Source organism: Oncorhynchus nerka, linkage group LG10, assembly GCF_034236695.1.
Source record: "Oncorhynchus nerka isolate Pitt River linkage group LG10, Oner_Uvic_2.0, whole genome shotgun sequence".
NCBI classification, from domain to species: Eukaryota; Metazoa; Chordata; class Actinopteri; order Salmoniformes; family Salmonidae; genus Oncorhynchus; species Oncorhynchus nerka.
In genome coordinates this window covers 45,227,354-45,250,935 of record NC_088405.1, presented here as the reverse complement: position 1 = coordinate 45,250,935, position 23,582 = coordinate 45,227,354, and the positions used below count along the sequence as shown (strand labels likewise).

Sequence of the window (23,582 nt, the reverse complement as noted above, 5' to 3'; positions counted from 1 at the left end):
ACAGGACCATTCTGGAAGAAAACCTGATGGAGTCTGCAAAAGACCTGTGACTGGGACGGAGATTTGTCTTCCAACAAGACAAACATAAAGCAAAATCTACAATGGAATGGTTCAAAAATAAACATATCCAGGTGTTAGAATGGCCAAGTCAAAGTCCAGACCAATCGAGAATCTGTGGAAAGAACTGAAAACTGCTGTTCACAAATGCTCTCCATCCAACCTCACTGAGCTCGAGCTGTTTTGCAAGGAGGAATGGGAAAAAATGTCAGTCTCTCGATGTGCAAAACTGATAGAGACATACCCCAGGCGACTTACAGCTGTAATCGCAGCAAAAGGTGGCGCTACAAAGTATTAACTTAAGGGGGCTGAATAATTTTGCACGCCCAATTTTTCCGTTTTTGATTGTTAAAAAAGTTTGAAATATCCAATAAATCTCGTTCCACTTCATGATTGTGTCCCACCTGTTGTTGATTCTTCACAAAAAAATACAGTTTTATATCTTTATGTTTGAAGCCTGAAATGTGGCAAAAGGTTGCAAAGTTCAAGGGGGCCGAATACTTTCGCAAGGCACTGTATATATACCACCACCCAAAAGAGCACCTGGCAAGAGGGAGGGCAAAGGTACAGGTGCTCGGGCACAGGTAGACCCCTATCTATGCACGTAACAAGTGTACTGTCTTTACCATGACCTATACGGTTGTGTAGGTTGAAATGTCAGTGTGCTTTAGCATTAGAATGTTACGTGTGAGAAAGGTGTCAGAGTAAATAACTGTAAGGAGAGTTAGTCAGGAGTTGTATATACAGTGTGTGAGCTGCTTGACAGACAGGATGTGATACATCATGTCACAGCGTTGATCATAGTGCAGGTTTGACTCTTACCCCTTGGCTGTCACTCACAGAGAACTCCACCTGCATCTCCGACTTGGTCTGGAAGAGATGGAGAGAGAGACAAGTCAGCATAACCCTTCATAGAGTATGTGAGGGAAGGAGGGAGGGAGTGTGGGGAGGGAAGGTGGGAGGGAGGCTGTGTGATTGTTTGTGTGTCAAGGTTATTGTATTTTTGTGTTTTTATATTTTCTTATGTATTTTTTATTTGAAATTCAGTTAAGTTTTAGATTATTTTCAGACCAGATTTGCTAGTTTTTATTCAGCTTAAGATATAATTTTAAAGTATTTATATTTCGTTTTTATATTATTTAGTTTCAGTTTTAGGGACAGAAAGCAAGTGTTTTTTGGGATGTCACTTTTTGCTACTGGAGGGCAGCAATACACAATACATACTTTTATTGGTCACTTACACATGGTTAGCAGATGTTAATGTGAGTGTAGTGAAATGCTTGTGCCTCTAGATCTGGCTATTTATTTTTATTTTTATTTCACCTTTATTTAACCAGGTAGGCTAGTTGAGAACAAGTTCTCATTTGCAACTGCGACAATTGCAACTGCTACAAATTTGCAGATTAACACTGGAGTGATAAATGATCAGATGGTCATGTACAGGTAGAGATACTGGTGTGCAAAAGAGCAGAAAAGTAAATAAAAATAAACAGTATGGGGATGAGGTAGGTGAATTGGGTGGGCTATTTACCGATAGACTATGTACAGCTGCAGCGATCGGTTAGCTGCTCAGATAGCAGATGTTTGAAGTTGGTAAGGGAGATAAAAGTCTCCAGCTTCAGCGATTTTTGCAATTCGTTCCAGTCACAGGCAGCAGAGAACTGGAACGAAAGGCGGCCAAATGCGGTGTTGGCTTTAGGATGATCAGTGAGATACACCTGCCGGAGCGCGTGCTACGGGTGGGTGTTGCCATCGTGACCAGTGAACTGAGATAAGGCGGAGCTTTACCTAGCAGAGCTATACCTTTACTAAGGTAAGTTTGGAGGCGTGAGTGAAGGAGGCTTTGTTGCGGAATAGAAAGCCGAATCTAGATTTGATTTTAGATTGGAGATGTTTGATATGAGTCTGGAAGGAGAGTTTACAGTCTAGCCAGACACCTAAGTACTTATAGATGTCCAAATATTCTAGGTCGGAACCATCCAGGGCGGTGATGCTAGTCGGGCGTGCGGGTGCAGGCAGCGAACGGTTGAAAAGCATGCATTTGGTTTTTACTAGCGTTTAAGAGCAGTTGGAGGCCACGGAAGGAGTGTTGTATGGCATTGAAGCTCGTTTGGAGGTTAGACAGCACAGTGTCCAAGGACAGGCCGGAAGTATACAGAATGGTGTCGTCTGCGTAGAGGTGGTTCTGGGAATCGCCCGCAGCAAGAGCAACATCATTGATATATACAGAGAAAAGAGTCGGCCCGAGAATTGAACCCTGTGGCACCCCCATAGAGACTGCCAGAGGACCGGACAGCATGCCCTCCGGTTTGACATACTGAAATCTGTCTGCAAAGTAGTTGGTGAACCAGGCAAGGCAGTCATTAGAAAAACCGAGGCTACTGAGATAAGAATATGGTGATTGACAGAGTCAAAAGCCTTGGCAAGGTCGATGAAGACGGCTGCACAGTACTGTCTTTTATCGATGGCGGTTATGATATCGTTTAGTACCTTGAGCGTGGCTGAGGTGCACCCGTAACAAGTAATCTAACCATTTCACAACAACTACCTTATACACACAAGTTGAAAGGAATGAATAAGAATATGTACTTATAAATATATGGATGAGCGATGGCCGAATGGCATAGGCAAGATGCAGTAGATGGTATAGAGTACAGTATGTACATATGAGATGAGCAATGTAGGGTATGTAAACATTATATAAAGTGGCATTGTTTAAAGTGACTAGTGATAAATTTATTGCATACATTTTCCATTATTAAAGTGGCTAAAGATTTGAGTCAGTATGTTGGCAGCAGCTACTCAATGTTAGTGATGGCTGTTTAACAGTCTGATGGCCTTGAGATGGAAGCTGTTTTTCAGTCTCTCGGTCCCAGCTTTGATGCACCTGTACTGACCTCGCCTTCTGGATGATAGCAGGGTGAAAAGGCAGTGGCTCGAGTGGTTGTTGTCCTTGATGATCTTTTTGACCTTCCTGTGACATTGGGTGGTGTAGGTGTCCTGGAGGGCAGGTAGTTTGCCCCCGGTGATGCATTGTGCAGACCTCACTACCCTATGGAGAGCCTTACGGTTGTGGGCGGAGCAGTTGCTGTACCAGCCGGTGATGGCATAGCAGTTCAGACGTCTTTTGTCCTCGTCTTGTCGTGTCCCGTATATATATATATTTACAACTTTTTTCACATACATTTTTTTTAATTTTCCATCAACTCATCTTCAAAACACTCTCCTGCAACCTGCCTCACCAATTTATATTTATAAAAAAGTATTATTTACCTCAAATCTGTAATCCTCCAAGAAGCTAGCCAGAAACTCCAAGAAGCTAGCCAGAAACTAGCCAGAAGCTAGCCCAGAAGCTAATCCAGAGGCTAATCAGAAGCTAGTTCAGAAGCTAGTTAGCTTCTTTACTGGCAAATCGTTAGTATTCAGCTAACCACGGTTTGTGGTCATCAGCTATCCTTTAGCTCGAAAATCTATCGCCAGTTTTGTACGGCGCAGCGCAGCGTGGCTCGGAACGGAACATACCGGACCAATTTTTCTCTCCATGTCCCTGGATTTCAACCGCTCTCTGGACATTCATACCTGGATCTCACAGCTAGCTAGCTGCTATCCGTGTGACTATTGGCTTTCGTCGATCACTCCTGAGTTCCATCAATCACTACTGGGCTGCAGTCACCTATCCGGACCCGTTTTACTGCCTACGCGGCGCCCCACCGGGCCTTCACAACTGGAATGCCGACGTTATCTACCCGAAGGAGTTATCCGGCTGGCTCCTCCGTCGCGACGTTACCTGAACGCCCATCTGCAGCCTGCTGTCTTATCGGCTGCTATCTGAATAGACAATCGGACAATTTATTTATTTATTTTTATTATTATTATTATCTTTTCTTCTTGGGCCTTTATATCTATATCTATTGTTTTTATTTTTGTTGTTGTTGTGTGATTTGGATTAATCCCCTCTACCACACGGAACCCCACTAATCTACTGACGGAACGCAAGAGGTGGCTATTAACAGACCTCCATCCTATGCTAGCTTGCTACCGATGGCTTGGCTAGCTGTCTAAATCGCCGTGACCCCCAACCAACCTCTCCACTCACCGGACACTTTTGATCACTCGACTAAGCATGCCTCTCCTTAATGTCAATATGCCTTGTCCATTGCTGTTCTGGTTAGTGTTTATTGGCTTATTTCACTGAGCCTCTAGTCCTGCTCACTATACCTTATCCAACCTATTAGTTCCACCAGCCACACATGCAATGACATCTCCTGGTTTCAATGATGTTTCTAGAGACAATATCTCTCTCTTCATCACTCAATACCTAGGTTTACCTCCACTGTATTCGCATCCTACCATACCTTTGTCTGTACATTATACCTTGATGCTATTTTATCGCCCCCAGAAACCTCCTTTTACTCTCTGTTCCAGACGTTATAGAAGACCAATTCTTATTGCTTTTAGCCGCACCCTTATTCTACTGCTCCTATGTTCCTCTGGCGATGTAGAGGTGAATCCAGGCCCTGCAGTGCCTAGCTCCACTCCTAATCCCCAGGCGCTCTCTTTTGACGACTTCTGTAACCGTAATAGCCTTGGTTTCATGCATGTTAACATTAGAAGCCTCCTCCCTAAGTTTGTTCTATTCACTGCTTTAGCACACTCTGCCAACCCGGATGTTCGGATGTACAACATTTTCAGACAAGATAGAACTGCCAAAGGGGGCGGTGTTGCAATCTACTGCAAAGATAGCCTGCAGAGTTCTGTCCTACTATCCAGGTCTGTACCCTCACAATTTGAACTTCTACTTTTAAAAATCCACCTCTCTAAAAACAAGTCTCTCACCGTTGCCGCCTGCTATAGACCACCCTCTGCCCCCAGCTGTGCTCTGGACACCATATGTGAACTGATTGCCCCCCATCTATCTTCAGAGCTCGTGCTGCTAGGCGACCTAAACTGGAACATGCTTAACACCCCAGCCATCCTACAATCTAAACTTGATGCCCTCCTTCTCACACAAATTATCAATGAACCTACCAGGTACCTCCCCAAAGCCTTAAACACGGGCACCCTCATAGATATCATCCTAACCAACTTGCCCTCTAAAAACACCTCTGCTGTCTTCATTTACATTACATTTAAGTCATTTAGCAGACGCTCTTATCCAGAGCGACTTACAAATTGGTGCGGTCACCTTAAGACATCCAGTGGAACAGCCACTTTACAATAGTGCATCTAAATCTTTTAAGGGGGGGAGGGTGAGAAGGATTACTTTATCCTATCCTAGGTATTCCTGAAAGAGGTGGGGTTTCAGGTGTCTCCGGAAGGTGGTGATTGACTCCGCTGTCCTGGCGTCGTGAGGGAGTTTGTTCCACCATTGGGGGGCCAGAGCAGCGAACAGTTTTGACTGGGCTGCGCGGGAACTGTACTTCCTCAGTGGTAGGGAGGCGAGCAGGCCAGAGGTGGATGAACGCAGTGCCCTTGTTTGGGTGTAGGGCCTGATCAGAGCCTGGAGGTACTGAGGTGCCGTTCCCCTCACAGCACCGTAGGCAAGCACCATGGTCTTGTAGCGGATGCGAGCTTCAACTGGAAGCCAGTGGAGAGAGCGGAGGAGCGGGGTGACGTGAGACAACTTGGGAAGGTTGAACACCAGACGGGCTGCGGCGTTCTGGATGAGTTGTAGGGGTTTAATGGCACAGGCAGGGAGCCCAGCCAACAGCGAGTTGCAGTAATCCAGACGGGAGATGACAAGTGCCTGGATTAGGACCTGCGCTGCTTCCTGTGTGAGGCAGGGTCGTACTCTGCGGATGTTGTAGAGCATGAACCTACAAGAATGGGCCACCGCCTTGATGTTATTTGAGAACGACAGGGTGTTGTCCAGGATCACGCCAAGGTTCTTAGCGCTCTGGGACGAGGACACAATGGAGTTGTCAACCGTGATGGCGAGATCATGGAACGGGCTGTCCTTCCCCGGGAGGAAGAGCAGCTCCGTCTTGCCGAGGTTCAGCTTGAGGTGGTGATCCGTCATCCACACTGATATGTCTGCCAGACATGCAGAGATGCGATTCGCCACCTGGTCATCAGAAGGGGGAAAGGAGAAGATTAATTGTGTGTCGTCTGCATAGCAATGATAGGAGAGACCATGTGAGGTTATGACAGAGCCAAGTGACTTGGTGTATAGCGAGAATAGGAGAGGGCCTAGAACAGAGCCCTGGGGGACGCCAGTGGTGAGAGCGCGTGGTGAGGAGACAGATTCTCGCCACGCCACCTGGTAGGAGCGACCTGTCAGGTAGGACGCAATCCAAGCGTGGGCCGCGCCGGAGATGCCCAACTCGGAGAGGGTGGAGAGGAGGATCTGATGGTTCACAGTATCGAAGGCAGCCGATAGGTCTAGAAGGATGAGAGCAGAGGAGAGAGAGTTAGCTTCAGCAGTGCGGAGGGCCTCCGTGATACAGAGCAGAGCAGTCTCAGTTGAATGACTAGTCTTGAAACCTGACTGATTTGGATCAAGAAGGTCATTCTGAGAGAGATAGCGGGAGAGCTGGCCAAGGACGGCACGTTCAAGAGTTTTGGAGAGAAAAGAAAGAAGGGATACTGGTCTGTAGTTGTTGACATCGGTAGGGATCGAGTGTAGGTTTTTTCAGAAGGGGTGCAACTCTCGCTCTCTTGAAGACAGAAGGGACGTAGCCAGCGGTCAGGGATGAGTTGATGAGCGAGGTGAGGTAAGGGAGAAGGTCTCCGGAAATGGTCTGGAGAAGAGAGGAGGGAATAGGGTCAAGCGGGCAGGTTGTTGGGCGGCCGGCCGTCACAAGACGCGAGATTTCATCTGGAGAGAGAGGGGAGAAAGAGGTCAGAGCACAGGGTAGGGCAGTGTGAGCAGAACCAGCGGTGTCGTTTGACTTAGCAAACGAGGATCGGATGTCGTCGACCTTCTTTTCAAAATGGTTGACGAAGTCATCTGCAGAGAGGGAGGAGGGGGAGGGGGAGGAGGATTCAGGAGGGAGGAGAAGGTGGCAAAGAGCTTCCTAGGGTTAGAGGCAGATGCTTGGACTTTAGAGTGGTAGAAAGTGGCTTTAGCAGCAGAGACAGAAGAGGAAAATGTAGAGAGGAGGGAGTGAAAGGATGCCAGGTCCGCAGGGAGGCGAGTTTTCCTCCATTTCCGCTCGGCTGCCCGGAGCCCTGTTCTGTGAGCTCGCAATGAGTCGTCGAGCCACGGAGCAGGAGGGAGGACCGAGCCGGCCTGGAGGATAGGGGACATAGAGAATCAAGGGATGCAGAAAGGGAGGAGAGGAGGGTTGAGGAGGCAGAATCAGGAGATAGGTTGGAGAAGGTTTGAGCAGAGGGAAGAGATGATAGGATGGAAGAGGAGAGAGTAGCGGGGGAGAGAGAGCGAAGATTGGGACGGCGCGATACCATCCGAGTAGGGGCAGTGTGGGAAGTGTTGGATGAGAGCAAGAGGGAAAAGGATACAAGGTAGTGGTCGGAGACTTGGAGGGGAGTTGCAGTGAGGTTAGTGGAAGAACAGCATCTAGTAAAGATGAGGTCGAGTGTATTGCCTGCCTTGTCCTTGTGAGTAGAGGGGGAAGGTGAGAGGGTGAGGTCAAAAGAGGAGAGGAGTGGAAAGAAGGAGGCAGAGAGGAATGAGTCAAAGGTAGACGTGGGGAGGTTAAAGTCGCCCAGAACTGTGAGAGGTGAGCCATCCTCAGGAAAGGAGCTTATCAAGGCATCAAGCTCATTGATGAACTCTCCGAGGGAACCTGGAGGGCGATAAATGATAAGGATGTTAAGCTTGAAAGGGCTGGTAACTGTGTAGGCTGTGACAGCATGGAATTCAAAGGAGGCGATAGACAGATGGGTAAGGGGAGAAAGAGAGAATGACCACTTGGGAGAGATGAGGATCCCGGTGCCACCACCCCGCTGACCAGAAGCTCTCGGGGTGTGCGAGAACACGTGGGCGGACGAAGAGAGAGCAGTAGGAGTAGCAGTGTTATCTGTGGTGATTGGTCTTCAACCAAGATCTCAGCGATCACTGCCTCATTGCCTGTATCCGTAATGGGTCAGCGGTCAAACGACCTCCACTCATCACTATAAAACGCTCCCTGAAACACTTCAGCGAGCAGGCCTTTCTAATCGACCTTGCCGGGGTATCCTGGAAGGATATTGATCTCATCCCGTCAGTAGAGGATGCCTGGATATTTTTTTAAATGCCTCCTAACCATCTTAAATAAACATGCCCCATTCAAGAAATTTAGAACCAGGAACAGATATAGCCCTTGGTTCTCCCCAGACCTGACTGCCCTTAACCAACACAAAAACATCCTATGGCGTTCTGCATTAGCATCGAACAGCCCCCGTGATATGCAGCTGTTCAGGGAAGCTAGAAACCATTATACACAGGCAGTTAGAAAAGCCAAGGCTAGCTTTTTCAAGCAGAAATTTGCTTCCTGCAACACTAACTCAAAAAAGTTCTGGGACACTGTAAAGTCCATGGAGAATAAGAACACCTCCTCCCAGCTGCCCACTGCACTGAAGATAGGAAACATTGTCACCACTGATAAATCCACCATAATTGAGAATTTCAATAAGCATTTTTCTACGGCTGGCCATGCTTTCCACCTGGCTACTCCTACCCCGGTCAACAGCACTGCACCCCCAACAGCAACTCGCCCAAGCCTTCCCCATTTCTCCTTCTCCCAAATCCGTTCAGCTGATGTTCTGAAAGAGCTGCAAAATCTGGACCCCTACAAATCAGCCGGGCTAGACAATCTGGACCCTTTCTTTCTAAAAATTATCTGCTGAAATTGTTGCCACCCCTATTACTAGCCTGTTCAACCTCTCTTTCGTGTCGTCTGAGATTCCCAAAGATTGGAACGCAGCTGCGGTCATCCCCCTCTTCAAAGGGGGGGACACTCTTGACCCAAACTGCTACAGACCTATATCTATCCTACCATGCCTTTCTAAGGTCTTCGAAAGCCAAGTCAACAAACAGATTACCGACCATTTCGAATCTCACCATACCTTCTCTGCTATGCAATCTGGTTTCAGAGCTGGTCATGGGTGCACCTCAGCCACGCTCAAGGTCCTAAACGATATCTTAACCGCCATCGATAAGAAACATTACTGTGCAGCCGTATTCATTGATCTGGCCAAGGCTTTCGACTCTGTCAATCACCACATCCTCATCGGCAGACTCGATCGCCTGGTTCACCAACTACTTCTCTGATAGAGTTCAGTGTGTCAAATCGGAGGGTCTGCTGTCCGGACCTCTGGCAGTCTCTATGGGGGTGCCACAGGGTTCAATTCTTGGACCGACTCTCTTCTCTGTATACATCAATGAGGTCGCTCTTGCTGCTGGTGAGTCTCTGATCCACCTCTACGCAGACGACACCATTCTGTATACTTCTGGCCCTTCTTTGGACACTGTGTTAACAACCCTCCAGGCAAGCTTCAATGTCATACAACTCTCCTTCCGTGGACTCCAATTGCTCTTAAATACAAGTAAAACTAAATGCATGCTCTTCAACCGATCGCTACCTGCACCTGCCCGCCTGTCCAACATTACTACTCTGGACGGCTCTGACTTAGAATACTTTTACAACTACAAATACTTGTGTCTGGTTAGACTGTAAACTCTCCTTCCAGACCCACATCAAACATCTCCAATCCAAAGTTAAATCTAGAATTGGCTTCCTATTTCGCAACAAAGCATCCTTCACTCATGCTGCCAAACATACCCTTGTAAAACTGACCATCCTACCAATCCTGGACTTTGGCGATGTCATTTACAAAATAGCCTCCAATAACCTACTCAACAAATTGGATGCAGTCTATCACAGTGCAATCCGTTTTGTCACCAAAGCCCCATATACTACCCACCATTGCGACCTGTACGTTCTCGTTGGCTGGCCCTCACTTCATACTCGTCGCCAAACCCACTGGCTCCATGTCATCTACAAGACCCTGCTAGGTAAAGTCCCCCCTTATCTCAGCTCGCTGGTCACCATAGCATCTCCCACCTGTAGCACACGCTCCAGCAGGTATATCTCTCTAGTCACCCCCAAAACCAATTCTTTCTTTGGCCGCCTCTCCTTCCAGTTCTCTGCTGCCAATGACTGGAACGAACTACAAAAATCTCTGAAACTGGAAACACTTATCTCCCTCACTAGCTTTAAGCACCAACTGTCAGAGCAGCTCACAGATTACTGCACCTGTACATAGCCCACCTATAATTTAGCCCAAACAACTACCTCTTTCCCAACCTTATTAAATGTATTTATTTATTTTGCTCCTTTGCACCCCATTATTTTTATTTCTACTTTGCACATTTTTCCATTGCAAAACTACCATTCCAGTGTTTTACTTGCTATATTGTATTTACTTTGCCACCATGGCCTATTTTGCCTTTACCTCCCTTCTCACCTCATTTGCTCACATTGTATATAGACTTGTTTATACTGTATTATTGACTGTATGTTTGTTTTACTCCATGTGTAACTCTGTGTCGTTGTATCTGTCGATCTGCTTTGCTTTATCTTGGCCAGGTCGCAATTGTAAATGAGAACTTGTTCTCAACTTGCCTACCTGGTTAAATAAAGGTTAAATTATTTTTTTTTTAAACAGCCTGACAGAATGCTCTCGATTGTGCATCTGTAAAAGTTTGTGAGTGTTTTTGGTGACAAGCCAAATTTCTTCAGCCTCCTGTTGTTGAAGAGGCGTTGTTGCGCCTTCTTCACCACGCTGTCTGTGTGGGTGGACAATTTCAGTTTGTCAGTTTGTCCAGGAACGTAAAACTTTCCACCTTCTCCACTACTGTCCAGTCGATGTGGATAGCGGGGTGCTCCCTCTGCTGTTTCCTGAAGTCCACGATCATCTCCTTTGTTTTGTTGACGTTGAGTGTGAGGTTATTTTCCTGACACCACACTCCGAGGGCCCATCTCGTCATTGTTGGTAAATCAAGCCTACCACTGTAGTGTCATCTGCAAACTTGATGATTGAGTTGGAGGTGTGCATGGCCACACAGTCATTGGTGAACAGGGAGTCAGGAGAGGGCTGATAACGCAACTTTGTGGGCCCCAGTGTTGAGGATCAGCGGGGTGGAGATGTTGTTTCCTACCCTCACCACCTGGGGGCGGTCTGTCAGAAAGTCCAGGACCCAGTAGCACAGGGCGGGTTCGAGACCCAGGTGATATGAACCTTGACTAGTCTCTCAAAGCAATTCATGATGACGGAAGTGAGTGCTATGGGGCGATAGTTGTTTAGCTCAGTTACCTTAGCTTTCTTGGGAACATGAACAATGGTGGCCCTCTTGAAGCCTGTGGGAACTGCAGACTGGGATAGGAATTGATTGAATATGTCCGTATAACACACCAGCCAGCTGGTCTGCGCATGCTCTGAGGACGCGGTTAGTGATGCCGTCTGGGCCGGCAGCCTTGCGAGGGTTAACACGTTTAAATGTTTTACTCACGTTGGCTGCAGTGAAAGAGAGTCCGCAGGTTTTGGTAGCAGGCCGTGTCAGTGGCATTGTATTGTCCTCAAAGCGAGCAAAGAAGTTGTTTAGTTTTTCTGGGTGCAAGACATCGATGTCTGCGACGGGGCTGGTTTTCTTTTTGTAATCCGTGATTGACTGTACATCCTGTCACATACTGTACATCTCGTGTCTGAGCCGCTGAATTGCGAATCTACTTTGTCTCCATACTGACGCTCAGCTTGTTTGATTGCCTTGCGGAGGGAATAGCTACACTGTTTGTATTCGGTCATGTTTTTGTTTGCCTTGCCATGATTAAAGCAGTGGTCCGCGCTTTCAGTTTTGCGCGATTTCTGCCATCAATCCACGGCTTCTGGTTGGGGAAGGTTTTAATAGTCACCATTGGAACATCATCACTGATGCACTTGCTAATAAACTTCTTATTTGCAATGACAGCCTATCCCAGTTAAACCCAGACGGCGCTGGGCCAATTGTGCACCGCCTTATAGGTCTCCCAATCACAGCCAGATGTGATGCAGCCTGGATTTGAACCAGCGCAATGAACCTCTTGCACTGAAATGCAGTGTCTTAGACCACTCGGGAGCACTGTAACATTCATCATTACACTCTTCCTAAGCCTTTCTAAATCTCACTTCTCTCTGTTCCATCCTTAAGCCATCCCTCCTTTTCTGACATTCTTCCTCTTCTCATTAATGTGTGTGTGTATACCTGCATGTGTACGTGCAAGTGCCTGTGTGTGTGTGTGTGTGTCTTCTAACCTCGCGGTCCAGGGGCTGTCGTAGCCACACCACTCCTGTGTCTCTCGCCACGGCAAAGTACCTCATGGCCTCCTCTCCCACGACACCAAAGATGAGTGGCTCCTGTTCTGGGTCCAGAGCCTCTAGCTGGGTCACTGATGTGCCTGACATACACAGAGGGAAACATTGGTCGAAGGTCAGTCAAAGGAAGACATTTTTTGGTCCAAAATGGCACCATATTCCCAATTTGGCACCCTATTCCCCACTAAATAGTGAATAGGTTGCCATTTCGACCAGTGGTGGAAAAAGTAACTAATTGTTATACTTGAGTAAAAGGAAAGATACCTTAATAGAGAATGACTCAAGTAAAAGTGAAAGCAACCCAGTAAAATACTACTTGAGTAAAAGTGTAAGGGTCGGCGATGGTAGACGAGAAGCAGGTACAGGAAGTGAACATCTAATTATCAACGGACACATAACAACATGAATGCTGACACAGGGAACAAATGAGGGAGCAGACAGTTATACAGTGCCTTGCAAAAGTATTCATCCCCCTTGGTGTTTTTCCTATTTTGTTGCATTACAACCTGTAAGTTAAATTTATTTCATTTGGATTTCATGTAATGAACATACATAAAATAGTGGAAGTAAAAAAATTACTTTTATCAAAATGTAAAATAAATAAATAAAACGGAACAGTAGTGCATGCATATGTATTCACCCCCTTTGCTATGAAGCCCCTAAAAAATATCTGGTGTAACCAATTCACATAATTAGTCACATAATTATGCACACAGGTGGACTTTATTAAGTGTCACATGATCCCAGTATATATACACCTGTTCTGAAAGGCCCCAGATTCTGCAACACCACTATGCAAGGCGCACCACCAAGCAAGCGGCACCATGAAGACAAAGGAGCTCTCCAATCAGACCAGGAATGTCGTTTTGGAGAAGTACAGATCAGGGTTGAGTTATAAAAAAATATCAGAAACTTTGAACATCATATGGAGCAACATCAAATCCATTATTAAAAAATTGAAAGAATATGGCACCACAACAAACCTGCCAAGAGAGGGCCGCCCACCAAAACTCATGGACCAGGAAAGGAGGGCATTAATCAGAGAGGCAACAAAGAGTCTAAAGATAAACCTGAAGGAGCTGCAAAGCTCCACAGTGAAGATTGGAGTATCTGTCCATAGGGCTACTTTAAACTGTACACTCCACAGAGCTGGCCTTTACGGAAGAGTGGCCAGAAAAAGCCATGATTAACAAAAAAATAAGCAAACACATTTGGTGTTTGCCAAAAGGCAAGTGGGAGACTCCCCAAACATATGGAAGAAGCTATTCTGGTCAGATGAGACTAAAATGTAGCTTTTTGGCCATAAAGGAAAACGTTATGTCTGGCGCAAACCCAGCACCTCTCATCGCCCCGAGAATACCATCCCCTAGTGAAGCATGGTGGTGGCAGCATCATGCTGTGAGGATGAGTTTCATCGGCAGGGACTGGGAAACTGGTCAGAATTGAAGGAATGATAGATGGCGCTAAATACAGGGAAATTCTTGAGGGAAAACGGTTTCAGTCTTCCAGAGATTTGAGACTAGGACAGAGGTTCACCTTCCAACAGGACCATGAACCTAAGCATACTGATAAAGTAACACTCGAGTGGTGTAAGGGGAAACATTTAAATGTCTTGGAATGGCCTAGTCAAAGCACAGACCTCAATCCAATTGAGAATCTGTGGTATGACTTAAAGATTGCTGTACACCAGTGGAACCCATCCAACTTGAAGGAGCTGGAGCAGTTCTGCCTTGAAGAATGGAAAAAAAATCCCAGTGGCTCGAGGTGCCAAGCTTATAGAGACATACCTCAAGAGACATGCAGCAAATGGTGGCTCTACGAAGTATTGACATTGGGGGGGGGGGGGGGTGAATAGTTATGCACGCTCAAGTTTTTTGTCTTATTTCTTGTTTGTTTCACAATAAAACATATTTTGCATCTTCAAAGAGGTAGGAACACATAATGGCATTAATGCTGACACAGGGAACAAACGGGGAGTCGATAGTTATAGACGGGGCAATCAACAAAGGGAAGGAGTCCAGGTGAGTCCAATTAGCGCTGCTGTGTGTTTTGATTTTGACAGGTTTGCGTAATGAAGGGTGCATGGCGTCCTCGAGTGCCAGAGTGGGAGAGCGGGAGCAGCAGTGACAAAAAGTCTAAAGGAATGTGGTTATGAATATATTTAAGTATCAAAAGTTAATGTAATTGCTAAAATATACTTAAATGTGGCTTACTTAAGTATTGAAAGTAAAAGTAGAAGTATAAATTATTTAAAATTCCTTATATTAAGCAAACCAGGCGGAAAAATGTTCATGTTATTTTAATGTATGGATAGCCAGTGACACACACAAAAACTCAGATATAATTTACAAATGAAACATGTGTGTTTAGTGAGTCCGCCAGATCAGAGGCAGTAGAATTACCAGGGATGTTCTCTTGATAATTGTGTGAATTGGACCATTTTTCTGTCCTACTAAGCATTCAAAATGTAAGTACTTTTGTGGGTGTCAGAGAAAATGTATGGAGTTAAAAAGTACATAATTTTATTTTGGAATGTAGTAAAGTAAAAGTTAGTAAGTATAGTATAAAAAGTATAAATAGTAAAGCAAACTACACATGAAAAACTACTTAAGTAGTACTTTAAAGTATTTTTACTTATGGTAGCAACACAACATGGTAGCAGCACAAAAACATGGTACAAACATTATTGGGCAAAGTCAACAGCACAAATATCAAGATGGTAGAGACAACAATACATCATACAAAGCAGCCACAACTGTCAGTAAGAATGTCCATGATTGAAACTTTGAATGAAGCTAGCTGCAGCGAACTGATCGAGGAGCGACCCAGGGATGTGTGTGCTTTGGGGACCTTTAACAGAATGTGACTGGCAGAACGGGTGTTGTATGTGGAGGATGAGGGCTGCAGTAGATATCTCAGATGGGGGGAGCGAGGCCTAAGAGGGTTTTATAAAGAAGCATCAAACAGTGGGTCTTGCGACGGGTATACAGAGATGACCAGTTTACAGAGTATAGAGTGCAGTGATGTGTCCTATGAGAAGCATTGGTGGCAAATCTGATGGCCAAATGGTAAAGAACATCTAGCTGCTCGAGAACACCCTTACCTGCCGATCTACACATTATGTCTTCGTAATCTAGCATGGGTAGGATGGTCATCTGAATCAGGGTTAGTTTGGGAGCTCGGGTGAAAGAGGAGCGATTACGATAGAGGAAACCAAGTCTAGATTTAGCTTTAGCCTGCAGCTTTGATATGTGCTGAGAAAAGGACAGTGCACCTTCTAGCCATACTCCCAAGTACTTGTATGCATGCGGTGACTACCTCAAGCTCTAAACCCTCAGAGGTAGTAATAACACCTGTGGGAAGCGGGGCATTCTTCTTACCAAGCCACATGACCTTAGTTTTGGAGGTGTTTAGAAAAAGGTTAAGGGTAGAGAAAGCTTCTTGGACACAAAGAAAGCTTTGTTGTAGAGCACTTAGCACAAAATCCAGAGAGGGGCCAGCTGAGTATAAGACTGTATCATCTGCATATACATGGATAAGAGAGCTTCCTACTGCCTGAGCTATGTTGTTGATGTAAATTGAGAAGAGCGAGGGACCTAGGATTGAGCCTTGGGGTACTCCCTTGGTGACAGGCAGTGGCTGAGACAGCAGATTTTCTGACTTTATACACTGCACTCTTTGAGAGAGGTAGTTAGCAAACCAGGCCAAAGACCCCTCAGAGACACCAATGCTCCTGGAATGGTCTACAGTATCAAAAGCTTTGGCCAATTCAATAAAAATAGCAGCACAATATTGCTTAGAATCACCTTTAACCTTTAAGATTGCAGTGACACATCCATAACCTGAGCGGAAACCAGATTGCATACCCGAAAGAATACTATAGACATAAAGTAAGCCAGTCAGTTGATTATTGCCAAGTTTTTCCAACACTTTTGAAAAAGGCAAAATAGAAATATGAAATATACGAACTGTGGCTGCCTTCCAAGCAATGGGAACCTCCCCAGAAAGGAGAGACACTTATTGGCTCTTCCTACTGTACACTGATTTCTCTAATATAACAAATCAAAAACAATCAATACACATCTCCAAACTTTTGTTCAATTATGAGGAGAGGTTTGAAAAAGGCTTTATTAAAGCAAACACACACACAGACACACACACACATTAGACAACTTTCCAAGTCCTGGACTTTCAAACACTGGCATAGGGAGGAAAAATGTAAATATTTACACACAGCACACAGACAGCATGCCCACATAGCCGCATAGAGAGAACACATACACAAATAAAACAAACACACTTACTCACACACACACACACACACACACACACACACACACACAGTGAGGTTAGGAGGGTAGAGTGATTTTAATTGGAGAGCTGCAGCGGTTCAGAGGCTTCATTCATCACAGACCAGAGCAACACACACTCACTCTCTCTCTCTCTCTCTCTCTCTCTCTCTCTCTCACACGCATCCCGAGGACCAGACAGGATCAAACCCAGGGGTGGAGCAGTGACAGGTTGGCTAATCCAACATGCTGGACATGTGTCAGGGTGGATCCAGGGTAGGCAGAGTCCAGGGCATGGGCCTCGGGATGTGTGTGTGTGCGTGCATGCATGAGTGTGAGAGAGTGTGTGTGTGTGTATCTAATCAAGGTGAGGGGCGGGGTGGGGGGATAGGGGCTCATTATGGTACAGTTAAACTGAAGTGGAGATAGGGAGCCACTGAGGGAGAGATAGGGTCTGGTAGAGTTACCCACACGGAGAACATGAAGGGCCATTAAGAGGATTTATTAACGTGGTGCTGTGTAGTGTATTAACCAGCATTGCACACACACACACTCACACACATGCACACACAGGCAGGCAAACGCACACACAGGCAGGCACATGCACACACACACAGGCACACATACACATGACCCCCCACACACACTAATATGCAGTATTATCTCCATACCTTCCTACCTCTCTTCCTCTCTCTCTCCACCACTGCAGGTAGTCCATTAGAGATAGTACTTTAGAGATAAAACTAAATCAAGCCACTTCCAGGACCTGACTGCTTAACACAAAGACCAATTAGGCCCAACAATCACACACCCCTCTCTTTTTATTAATACACCCCATTTTCCTCATGAAAGGGAGGCAAAAATGACTAATTAATATAACGATTTATGAACCCCTCTCATTGTGTCTAATGAGATTTATGCAAATTCCTCTGCTTTCAATATGATTTATAATTTGGTCGAAGAGGGTTGAAATTAAGCATTTTACTGCACATTCATCAATAATAACGACCTAACTCACCCTATCCCGCTCTCTCTCTCTCTCTTCCATTGAACAATAAATGTCCACTGCATATGGGTAGACATGGTTATGTCCCAGCATATGAGTGAAGAGTAACAAATGGTGCCTTCATACCAGGACCCTGTCTCTACTAGCCACGGTAATGTGGAAGATTAACTCCTACCAAGGGAAAGAGCGTGTGATTGAGTATAGAACATTAAGTGTAAAGGGTTCTTTGCTGTGAGTATAAGTGAGAGTGTGCATGAGTAGGAGGCCTCGTGTGCTTGTTTAGCCTAAACTATGTATGCATTGTTTTAAGAATGTATTACTGCACATGCAGGGGTGTATATGTGTGTTGACATGCACTCTTGAGTGATGTGTGTGTGTGTGCGCTATTTTTGCATGCCTATGTGCATGTGCATTCTTGTGTCAACTTGTGCACGTTTGTGTGCCTGTGTGTATGTGTTCGCAAGTGTGTGGTGCAGTGAGGGCAACCTGTTGGTGCTTATCTGTAACAGTGAGGCATCCAGCCCTTTCCCTGACAAATTATGCTATTTAGCAGGAATTGATGCCAGTATTACTGTTATGAATGATGCAGTGCACATTAACAGTTCCCCTCCTCCATCTCTCGAGTCCTGCTACTCGGACAAGAGCAATGGGCTCGGGAATCATCTCTCTCTTTCTCTCTCTCTCTCTCGCTCTCTCTCTCGTCTATCTCCCTGCCCTCTGCAACAATCTGACACTGTCTATGGAGAGACCAAACCAGGCCAAACTGAGGTGAGCAGAGTGAGATCATACAAGGCCAACCAGGGTAGAAACAGACAGGGTTAAAGAAGACATGATTGGGCCATAGAGAGAGCATCCTCATTTTCAAATGCATGACCCGAACCAAACTGAGCTGGCTCTGAGAATTTATTTTCCCATTGTCCTTTTCAGCACAATTCTAGCAACTACGGTAACCAGGCTAGTACAGCTTGCTTTGGCTAAGTTTGGCTTAGTAGTGCAAAAATGGTATAAGTGAGAAGGCACCAATAACAATGATTACCAATTTTACTTCAAATTCTGACGTTTATATACATTTCTCCAAACATTTAATTTCGAGGTTGTGCCAAACGTTACATTTTTAAGTGTTTTATACACCCTGGATTGGTCCTCCTGCTCCGCATCGTTCTGTTTCTCCAAACGTAAAATTTTGAAGCAGTTCCAAACGCCGAATTTTAAATTAAGGGTTAAGCTTTTAAATAGGGTTAAAACATTATGTTTAGACATTATTCTGAATGATTAAGTTCAGGGTTAAGGTTTGGGATAGGGATAGGGATAGCGTTAAAACCACCAAAACTGGACGTCCTTAGGACATAGACAGACGTCCAATTTCAAATTCAATCTTGAGCAATTTGGAAGGGGGAGAGGCCATGAGGGAGCTGTGTGCCTAAATACAGGATGTCGCCTCTAGGGGCAACGGTGAGCACTACTAACATCAAGTAAACTTGGGTTTTGTTAGGGCATTGTGGACAGGGGTGGTGAATAGGCTTAATTCATGAGCTCCAGCTCTGAGGGTCATGGGTTCAATCCCAGTGATAGGCACTTGTTTTTGCAACTTTTAAAATGTTAGGTTTGGAGAAACTTTGAAATTTGACATTGGAGAAATGTGGAAAACGTCTAATTCGGCAGTGAGACTGTAAGAGCTTGTTATAATTGACAGTGTGTGTGTGTGCGCGAGTGTGTTTGCATGCGTGCTAGTGTGCATGCATTCAGACATACTTATGCACATGCATGCGTACTTGTGTTGGATGTGCATGCAAAATGTGTGTGTGTTTGTGGGTGCCATTAAAGTGGATGCACTTCACAGTAAATCACGTGTTTATAATTGGCTATGTGTCATAATCGGAGGACAGGGCTGTTACTCAACAAAAGGCCATAATGTGTGTGTTTCCTCTCTATGTTAACGCATGCACTACTAACTCTGCTACTAATGCCTTTTCATTCATTCAATACAACTATACATATTGTACTAAAACAATGTCAAAAAGAATATTCTTACTCGTAAATGTATCCGTAAATTGACAATTGATAGTCGGATAGGCTGATACTCAAAATCGTGTTTAAATATGGCTAAATAGATGTTGGCAAAATACCTCCTGCACGTTCTCACTGCAAAACAACTGCAGATTAAGAGCAATGTTTAGAGGGGTATATGTGCGTCTGTGTGTCCTCAATTTGCAGCGGGCAGCCAAATTTGCTTTCACTCAGTCAGATTGTGCATCAACCTTTTCATCTTTTACATTTTTTTTTACCTTGCTCCACTTTATAGATATATTATGCACATTGATAGATTGATAGCAAACGTCCTCGCCAAATGTCCTTCTATCACTCCAAGATGGCGTAGCAGCAGGTCTTTTCGTATATTTCTTCATCTCACTTTCTATATACGAACTAAATATACTTTCCTGCAACCCGCCTCACCCAATGTAGTACTGATCTGCTATTTTTATTCCTTATAACTGGAACTTCCATCAGGAGCTAGCTAACTAGAATACTAGTCTTTGTTAGCCACGGCTAGCGGTCTTCACCTTTTTCTTGGTCACCAGTCAGCCTTAGCTCGGACAATACCTGGCAGTCTGCACAGCGCTATATCAACCCAGAGCATATCGGACTGCTTCTCTCTACACATCACCGGATTCCTGCCGCTCTGGATGATTACTCCGGATCATCGCAAACGAGTGGCTACTGTTAGCTAACAAATCTGTCCCGACACAAGCTTTGAGCTAGTCTCGAGCTAGGCCCATATGCCAGCTAATTCTAGGGCTATAATACCTCTTTTGTCCTCCTGGACCCTTTATTGTCGATCCATTAAGACTGGACTGTCGACGTGATTGCCCGATGTGGTCTCAACAGGCTATTCTGTTATGATGTCGCCGAAGAACCATCTACTAGCCCCCAGCCCGCTAACTTTTCTGAACGCTGTGTCCCCTGCTCGCCTAGCGCAGTAGTGACTACCGAACGGCACCCTGACTCACCTATTTCTGCTCTTTTTACCCTATGATCACTTGGCTAAACAGCTGATGCCCCCTGGACAGTACCTAACACAGAACCTAATTTTGTTTACCTGTTGGCCCCAGCCTCGAACTCAGGTCCTGTATGTACCCAACTGACCCGCTCTGCCCATTCATCGCCATTTACCTGTTGTTGTCTTAGCTCTTCTGATCAACACCTGTGATTGCTTTATGCCTCTCTCTAATGTCAATATGCCTTGTCTACTGCTGTCTTGGCTAGTTCTTATTGTTTTATTTCACTGTAGAGCCCTCAGTCCCGCTCAACATGCCTTAGATAGCTTTTTTGTCCCACCCCACACTTAGATAGCTTTTTTTGTCCCACCCCACACTCATGCGGAGACCTCACCTGGCTTAACTGGTGTCTCCAGAGACTAAACCTCTCTTATCGTCACTCAACACCCTGGCCGTATGTTTCCCTCCACTGTACTCACATCCTAGCATACCATTGTCTGTATATTATGCCCTAAATCTATTCTACCACGTCCAGAAATCTGCTCCTTTTATTCTCTGTCCCCAACGCACTAGACGACCAGTTCTTATAGCCTTTAGCCGTACCCTTATCCTACACCTCCTCTGTTCCTCTGGTGATGTAGAGGTTAACTCAGGCCCCGTAGCCCCCAGTTCCACTCCTATTCCCCAGGCGCTATCATTTGACTTCTGTAACCGTAAAAGCCTTGGTTTCATGCATGTTAACATCAGAAGCCTCCTCCCTAAGTGCGTTTTATTCACTGCTTTAGCATACTCCGCCAACCCTGATGTCCTAGCTGTGTCTGAATCCAGGTTTAGGGCACCCGGAAATTCTGAAATTTCCATCCCAACTACAACATTTTCCGCCAAGATAGAACTGCCAAAGGGGGTGGAGTTGCAATCTACTGCAGAAATAGCCTCCATAGTTCTGTCATACTATCCAGGTCTGTGCCAAAACAGTTTGAGCTTCTGTTTTTAAAAATCCACCTTTCCAGAAATAAGTTTCTCACTGTTGCCGCTTGTTATAGACCCCCCTCAGCACCCAGCTGTGCCCTGGACACCATATGTGAATTAATTGCTCCCCATTTATCTTCAGTTTGTTCTGTCAGGCGCCCTGAATTGGGATATGAATAACACCCCGGCTCTCCTACAATCTAAAAAAGATGCCCTCAATCTCACACAAATTATCAAGGAACCTATCAGGCACAACCCTAAATCCGTAACAATGGGCACCCTCATAGATGTGATCTTGACCATCTTGCCCATGGCCTGCGTCTGTAATGGGTCCGCGGTCAAACGATCACCCCTCATCACTGTTAAACGCTTCCTAAAACACGGGGATCCTGGAAGGATATTGACCTCATTCCGTCAGTAGAGGATGCCTGGTTATTCTTTAAAAGTGCTTTCCCCACCATCTTAAATAAGCATGCCAAATTCAAAAAAATGGAGAACTAAGAACAGATACAGCCCTTGGTTCACTCCAGACTTGACTGCCCTTGACCAGCCTAAAAACATCCTGTGGCATACTGCATTAGCATCGAATAGCCCCCGCGATATGCACATTTTCAGGGAAGTTAGGAACCAATATACACATGCAGTTAGGAAAGCAAAGCCTAGCTTTTTCAAACAGAAATGTACATCCTGTAACACAAACTCCAAAAAGATCTGGGACTCTGTAAAGTAAATGGAGAATAAGAGCACCTCCTCCCAGCTGCCCACTGCACTGAGGATAGGAAAACTGTCAACACGATAAATCTACTATAATCGAGAATTTCAATAAGCATTTTTCTACAGCTGGCCATGCTTTTCACCTAGTCACCCCTACCCCGGGCAACAGCTCTGCACCCCCCACAGCAACTTGCTGAAGCCTTCCCCATTTCTCCTTCACCCAAATCCAGATAGTTGATGTTCTGAAAGAACTGCAAAATATGGACCCAAATCAGCTGGGCTAGACAATCTGGACCCTCTCTTTGTAAAATATTCCACAGCAATTGCTGCAACCCCTATTACTAGCCTAATCAATCACTCTTTCGTATCGTCTGAGATCCCTAAAGATTGAAAAGCTGCCGCGGTCATCCCCCTCTTCAAAGGGGGAGACACTCTAAACCCAAACTGTTACAGACCTACAGTTAAAGTCAGATGTTTACATACACTTAGTCATTAAATCTTGTTTTTCAACCACTCCACACATTTCTTGTTAACAAACTATAGTTTGGCATACGTTTAGGACATCTACATTGTGCATGACACAAGTCATTTTTCCAATAATTGTTTACAGACAGATTTTTTTAACTTATAATTCACTGTTCCACAATTCCAATGGGTCAGAAGTTTACATACACTAAGTTGACTATACCTTTAAACAGCTTGGAAAATTCCAGAAAATTATGTCATGGATATAGAAGCTTCTGATAGGCTAATTGATCTAATTTGAGTCAATTGGAGGTGTACCTGTGGATGTATGTCAAGGCCTACTCTGTGCCTCTTTGCTTGACATCATGGGAAAATCAAAAGAAATTAGCAAAGTCCTCAGAAATACAATTGTAGAACTCCAAAAGTCTGGTTCACCCTTGGGAGACATTTCCAAACGCCTGAAGGTACCACGTTCATGTGTAAAAACAATAGTACGCAAGTATAAACAACAAGGGACCACACAGCCGTCATACCGCTCAGGAAGGAGATCTGTCTCCTAGAGATGAACATACTTTGGTATGAAAAGTGCAAATCAATCCCAGACAACACAAGGACCTTGTGAATATGCTGGAGGAAACAGGTACAAAAGTGTCTATATCCACAGTAAAACGAGTCCTATATAATGACATAACCCGAAAGGCCGCACAGCAAGTAAGATGCCACTGCTCCAAAACCGCCATAAAAAAGCCAGACTATGGTTTGCAACTGCACATGGGGACAAAGATTGTACTT

General features: G+C 45.2%; 1 protein-coding gene across 1 annotated transcript in view; it reads right to left on the bottom strand.

Annotated features, from left to right (window-relative positions):
- LOC135573707 (cadherin-23-like) overlaps positions 1-20,807 on the bottom strand; it is a 199,728-nt gene extending 178,921 nt beyond the window's left edge. The window contains exons 1-3 of the mRNA XM_065023313.1: positions 20,744-20,807; positions 12,292-12,434; positions 880-927 (exon numbers count right to left, since the gene is read on the bottom strand). Coding sequence (XP_064879385.1) covers positions 880-927; positions 12,292-12,434; positions 20,744-20,807 — 255 coding nt within the window. The remainder of the gene's footprint in view (positions 1-879; positions 928-12,291; positions 12,435-20,743) is intronic.
- Between the last annotated feature and the right edge of the window lie 2,775 nt (positions 20,808-23,582).